The 7,228-nt window shown below is 36.9% G+C and overlaps 1 protein-coding gene across 1 annotated transcript; it reads right to left on the bottom strand.

Annotated features, from left to right (window-relative positions):
• Positions 1 to 308: 308 nt before the first annotated feature.
• Positions 309 to 6,025, bottom strand: LOC106819109 (the record flags this gene model as incomplete). Its single annotated transcript, XM_014823773.1, has 9 exons — positions 5,980 to 6,025; positions 5,562 to 5,649; positions 4,131 to 4,158; positions 3,018 to 4,040; positions 1,580 to 1,673; positions 1,304 to 1,393; positions 1,074 to 1,154; positions 670 to 858; positions 309 to 376 (listed from the first exon to the last, which is right to left on the bottom strand). Coding segments are annotated over exons 1-9 (1,707 nt in total), but the record flags the coding sequence as incomplete, so codon positions are not given.
• Positions 6,026 to 7,228: the final 1,203 nt, after the last annotated feature.

The following is a 7,228-nucleotide window of genomic DNA, read 5'->3' as shown; positions in this document are numbered from 1 at the left end:
CACACAAATGGAAACCTTTAAGTAGAAAGATAATTGAGACCATTTCAAATTATTACCCTTTTGTCAAACAAAGAATCTACCATGTAAACCTTTTAAACAAATCAAACATTATAAAAAAACATAGAAATACACCAAGTTTCAAAAAATGAAACAGCAAATCGCTGAAAGAATCAGTGGTTCCTTCTTGAAGAACGCTTCAGAGAAATAATCTTGTTATGTATGAAATATTTTACGTCATACCAATCACATGACATTTTTAATTCTGTGATGCACTTTAAGCAATCAAGTTTCCCTGGAACTTTCAATACTTTAAGGTAATGTTCCATAACCCTCTCAATCTTGTGTTTTTCTTCTACAGAAAATCCAGGTCGTTTAGCTGAAAATAAGGATTGTAGAATTAATGATTAAATTGTTTCAGTTATTAAATCCATAAAATGTCATACATATCATGCAATATCATTAACCTTTGTTAAAGCCTCTATCTACCCACTATGTACAAAGTTGAGACTGTATTTTGTTGAAATTATGCCCATCTCACCTATGATTAGCCTCTCCGATTTGACGTTGGCAGGACATAAATACATTGATAAAGTGCCTTTAAAATATTATAGTTATAAAACAATATAAACTATAAAACAAAACTGTTATTAGTGTCAAACTGTCCCACACCTTGCTTGAGCTTTTCTGAGCATACTGGCCTTTCAGTACTCTTCTCTGCCATATGCTTGCTAGTCCTCTGGAATTTTTTTAAAACACCAGTTTGCTTCTCACCTCTTTTACTCTTCTGTCTTTTTCTATCAGGCTGGTAGCTGTTATCACTGTCAGAAAGTCTGTGGTGTCTTTGAGTTTGCTTCTGTTCTACAAAAACATTTAATGTAACAAAGATTTCAATTTCAGTAGGGAAAACTAATCAGTTTAAAACTAAATTGATGGAAAACCATAATTGTGCAACAATGGGATAAAACTTTGTCAAAATGAAAAAAAATTCCAATCTCAAGTCCTCTTATATAGGACCTAAAACCTTGATAAAGGGAGCAGCATAAAATATAACGGAAAATGATGCATCAACCTACCAGCTAGACTGGCTGTGCCTTCATCTGGTAGAATAGGTTTGCTGACTGAAAGAAAATCCACATCTTTGTCAACATTGTTTTCTATAATTAATTATAGAATACATGTTCAGTATAGGGTGTAAGCAGTCAAGAGGTTTATGCTCCAAAGACTTCAAAGAGTTAAGCCTCCTAATGTCTCTTTTTCACTTACAGGGAGCTGTATCATAATAAGTTAAACATAATTAGCTTACGCTTTTCTACAACGTCATCATCTGAATCTTCTATCACTGCAAATACAAAGTCTTGTTTAATATCTTTCCATTCCAACACTATAATCAGTCCTATTCATTCAATTCACATAATACTGGTTCAATACTGTGTCAAACGTGAATTGTCTTTGATGGCAGGAAAGTATGTGAAGCATGCAAGCTTATATGAGGACTGATAATGAAAATTATTATCATATTAGAAGCAAACATGCTTCACTAAGTTTATAGTGTACAAAATGTGTTAATGCATGAACCCACCTTCCACATTGACGTCAATTTCATCAAGGTCCTGGCCCTTGTATGTATTCTTCCCACTGTTTATTGCCATCAGTACTTGGGCGACTTTTGCCTTCTGCAATACACTCAATGGCAAGCGGTAGAATTGCCTATGTATACGAATGTCATGCCCCATAAAGTCTGCTAGCATATCCTAACGATCCTCACCAAGCTCCCACACTTGCGTCATGGTTGCCAGCTGTTTCCTAAGTTTTGTTGATGTAAGCAATTCTGGTTGCTGAGCTCCACATGCAGAAGCACATTCAGAGAGAACAATATGTCCTCTATAAGGAGACAGACAGTTTCCTGGGCGAGCAAACAGGAGTGGCTCTTCATCATCTACAACTACTGTTTCTCTCATTGACAGCATGTAATTTATGCTTGCTACCATACCCTCTGTCAGAAGTATTGGTACTCTTCGACCGTGCTTTCCTTTGATCTCGACACGTTTTAACTCGGTAACAAGTTTCTTCTCAAAAGTGTTAAGGTGTGATAGAATTTCACTGTCTGCTATGTCGTTCATGAGACCATTCTTGTAGTCTGTTAGTTTTATTCTTTCTGCCTCTCCACTTCGTTTGCGATTAAACAATATAACTCTTGTAAGGTTGACTTTTGCTAGCTTTGCATATGTGGCACTATTTTTTGGTTCTTTTTGATAAGCTGATGCTTTGTCGCTGAGATACTCATTAAGCTTCACTACATCTTCAAACAGTGGTAGCTGATTTGTTGTGTTGTACTGTCGGTCCTCTAGTGTACTTTTAGCTTTGCTTGCAATTGTAGTAAACTCTACTGTGTGCAACTCCAAATACTGGGACGCCTTTCTTTCTGCTTCTGTGTCGTCATTTCTAATAGCTAATGCCCTTGCTATGACAGCACATTTTTTTTAAGAAATTTTAAGCTTCATGGCAAGGGATGGCTTCTTATAGCTTCCAGTATCTATATTATATCCAGTGAGCAATCTCACACATTTTTTCATGTCATCAAAATTAGCAGGCGACAGAAAATCCTCCAACTTCGTCATGTCTTGTTTTACTTGAGGTCCAACATTTACTAACCTAGCTATTTCACGCAATTTCTGTGCAATCATGTTCTTTAAATGGCTTTTGTTAATATATTTTTCTACCAACCTTTCTCCAAACTTTCTAATGAGAGGATCCCTTTCAACTATTGCAGTGATGTTGTCATCTTTCATAGTGACCAAGATCTTCTCCAGAGAAGAAGACGATGTGGAAAGAAGAAGGCGGCCATGGGCCTGTGCTGCTCCTCTTTTAATATTACCTATCCTAGAATTCGCTGCACAATGTTTCTGGTGCTTCCATAGAGCCTTTTTGCTATAACTTGCTAAACAAAATTCACAAGGCAGGTAGTCGTTTGTCTCTAAGCCTGGATTTCTTTTTCCCATCCTACACTTTTGAAGTACCATGCCTTTGTTTTCTGTCCTTGCTTTTAGATTGTGTTTAAAGTCACCTTTGCCCACTAATATTACCCATGCCCCTCTTCTACGTTTTGACATCTTTGGCATGGCAAGAATTTTAGCCACTTCATGTTCTTCAGAGTGAACTTGTTCCATATGACGAGGCACCTTTGCATATAATTTTTCACAGTACATGCAGCAGTGCTGCTTAGATGTCAAGGTATTTTGGAGAAATGCACCTGATTGTGCAGTATATATTGGTATTGTATCTGACATGTCTGAATCATTATTACTTCCTCTGCTGACAGTATCATTTTTATTTCTAGTGTTGCTGATACAATCTCTTTTGTTGTTTGTGCTGCTTACACCATCACCATCCTTATTTGAGCTACTCACAGTATCTTGTTGTGTACCGCTGGCACTATCCATTTCCCAATCTGTACTGCACACATTATTCTCTTCCTCATCTGTACTGCTAACACAATACTCTTCCCTATCTGTTCCGCTGACAGTATCCTCATCATCTCTACCGCTGACACAATCCTCTTCCCTATCGGTACTGCTAACACGATCCTCTTCCCCATCTTTACTATTGCCATGATCCTTTTTCCCATCTTTACTATTGCCACGATCCTCTTCCCCATCTTTACTATTGCCACTATTCTCTACCTCATCTTTACTATTGCCACGATCCTCTTTCCCATCTTTACTATTGCCACTATTCTCTACCTCATCTTTACTATTGCCACGATTCTCTACCTCATCTTTACTATTGCCACGTTTTTCTTCCTCATCTTTACTATTGCCACGATACTCTACCTCATCTTTACTATTGCCACGATTCTCTACCTCATCTTTACTATTGCCACGATCCTCTTCCCCATCTTTACTATTGCCACGATTCTCCTCCTCATCTTTACTATTGCCACGTTTTTCTTCCTCATCTTTACCATTGCCACGATCCTCCTCCCCATCTTTACTATTGCCACGATTCTCTTCCTCATCTTTACTATTGCCACGATTCTCTTCCTGGCAATAGTAAAGATGACGATCCTCTTCCCCATCTTTACTATTGCCACGATCCTCCTCCCCATCTTTACTATTGCCACGATTCTCTACCTCATCTTTACTATTGCCACGATTCTCTTCCTCATCTTTACTATTGCCACGATTCTCTTCCTCATCTTTACTATTGCCACGATCCTCCTCCTCATCTTTACTATTGCCACGATTCTCTTCTTCATCTTTACTATTGCCACGATCCTCCTCCTCATCTTTACTATTGCCACGATTCTCTTCCTCATCTTTACTATTGCCACGATTCTTTCCCTCATCTTTACTGCTGACGTGATCCTCTTTGAGTTTCTCATAAATTTTGTGTGCTAAAGACAAGATGTCAAAAAATGTGGCATTAATAGAAAGCAATACATATTATTTCTTTGTACAAAAACAATCACCTGCATTTTACAAACATGTTATATTCATTACTCTTAAAATAGCAAACCATACTACAGAATTGTTTTAAAATAAAATTTCAAACTGAAAAAATAACAAGTAAATTGTAACCAAGTTTATCATTTACATGTAGGTGTGACATGAATGCGCTATAGTAAAAATATATATATAACACTGAAGGAATGACATGAATAAAAAAGCAAACACATCTTAACAACCAGTAAAATACAAGCAGTGTTGTACAACTCGATATAATTAGTGCTCCAGAATTTCACAGGTGAAATGAACTTAAGTAACTGCGTGCAACAATCTTCATTTGACTTATTTTCATTTGTTTTTAAATTAGTCACAAACAAAATAATCAACAGGTGATAGATGGCTTACAAGAAAGTTGGGGTACATGTAATGCGATTTCCAATAACTAGCCAACCTATATCCTGACCTTGACATTTACCGCAACTGTGATTAGCTGGAGGTAAATTGCTACTGACATTCTAAACAACCTTTTCTAAGCATGTAAAGGCATTTAGATGTCTTCACCATTTCATTTTAAATTGTAATCTAGTTTATTAGCAAAACTTGTGCAAATTAGAGAAATGCAATATAAAATATTATTAGGTCAAATAATTTATTTATTGATATATTTATTGTTCCTCTAAAAAGTGCAATCTTAGTATCTAAATATGGAAAATATAGAGGGCCTTTATTTGAATATAAAAATTTACATAAATAAAGCTAAGGCCTATACCTCTTTCCAGATCACGCCGAAATTTTCTTTGGACCACCTGTGACTTTGTTCTTAACGATTTCTGGACAGATTGTATAAGGTCACCATCTCTTTCATAATTGAATGGTCTGGAATTCGACTTGTCTATCTCTATTCTACAAAAGGATTATTCATGAACATGTAAACATTATCTGTCACCTAATTACTATAATGCAGCCCAGAATAGTGCTATAACCATAAATGTTCTACTCATATTAAAAGCATTTCAGCACACTTCTGTTGCAGTCTGAAACCTGATCCATATATACAACATCAAAGAAAAATCCCAAAACACAGTTTGTTTTATTAACCTTTTATATTTAACCTACATTGCATCTTCATCCCAAAATGTCCCAGAGCCATCGGCAACAAGACCAGGCCACCATATTCCATTTTCTATTTTGATCCAGAATATCTCTGAAACACACACAAGTACAACGTCCAACACACAAGTACAACGTCCAACACACAAGTACACACACGTGTACAATTCCATTTAGAGATTGGAAAATGAAACTAACATGAATGATGTATAATTCACAAAAATGAAGGCAGAGCTTTATTTGTAGCCTACGACTAAACTTTAAAATGGAAAACTGTAAATTTTTGCAGATGTCCAATTAAACAAATAATGTTGAAATCAATCAAACATAACTGAAGTTTATTATGACATATTATTATTTGTGAGCTGCTATTAATAAAATATATTTTCATTAAAAAAAGAAAAAGAAATAGCACAAGCCTGACCTTCCTTTTCACAGTGGCCTTGATTAATTATCTTCTTTCTTTCCATTTTCTAAAATGTAACATGATAATATTCTACTATGAGATCATAGACTGTAATGTAAAGACCTACTGTACTGTAGCAACTACATAAATACTGTAGGACCTACTGTAAATAACTAGGCCTACTGTTATTGTATGTGTCATTGTGTGTAGGTGTGTGCATGTGCATGCGCGCAGATGTGAGTACTGTACCTACTAATATAAAGTAGGACTGTATAGTAATAGTATATACTTAAAGTACTGTACCTATACTATTGACAGTATTGTGTGTGAGGTGACAATTCGCACAGAGGATTTGGACGGAATTTACAGGAAACTATCGGTAATAATAGGTGAAAGAGAGCAGAGAAACATTGAGAATTTGGTAGTAAATAGATTTCGTATTTATTTAGCATTATATTTTATTGAAACGCTTAATTCAAGGGCCTGTGGCTATACTATATTACTAGAGCGGCTGCCGTGCTATGCCATGCCGTGGCGTGTAATATCTGTGGCGACACCCCTTTTAATTTGCAACAGCAAAATTATTACTACTAATATTAGATCACCTGTAAGTCGCCTGCATACATGTTACATATACACATGGTCTAATAGTGGAAACATTACTCACTAGTAGCCTTATAAGTTAAAAATACTCTTACCATAGGAAACGTGCAGTAATTGTAGCAACAACAAAATGGGCGCCATGGATATCCCATGAATCACTGGGACGGTGGGACCATAGATATCCCATTGGTGCGCAGGCAACCACGTGGCTTTAAATACCCTCTGACGTCACTTGCTGGAACGCACAGCGGACATCACACACACACAGTCTCTCTCTCTCACACACACACACACACGTGTGTGAATTGTTCAGTTGATGAAAAGTACCAAATGAGGACTAGATCTTATAACATTACTCTCAACCCTCTGAGCTTTCTAGGAAAATATTAAGCCAAAAACAACCTAGGACTTGAAACGAGGTCCTAGGTTGTCACTGAAGTCCTGAGTTGTTTGGTGTGTTTTCATATGCCAGCTAGGTCCTGTCAGGTCCCAGTTTGGCAGCGTATACGCACACACACACACACACACGCATATATAAACACACACACGCACACACATACACACACACACCCACACACACACACACACACACACACACACACACACACACACACACACACACACACACACACACACACACACACACACACGCACGCACGCACGC

This window comes from Priapulus caudatus, unplaced genomic scaffold (assembly GCF_000485595.1).
Source record: "Priapulus caudatus unplaced genomic scaffold, Priapulus_caudatus-5.0.1 Scaffold2836, whole genome shotgun sequence".
NCBI lineage: Eukaryota > Metazoa > Priapulida > Priapulimorpha > Priapulimorphida > Priapulidae > Priapulus > Priapulus caudatus.
This window is presented reverse-complemented; position numbering and strand designations above follow the sequence as displayed.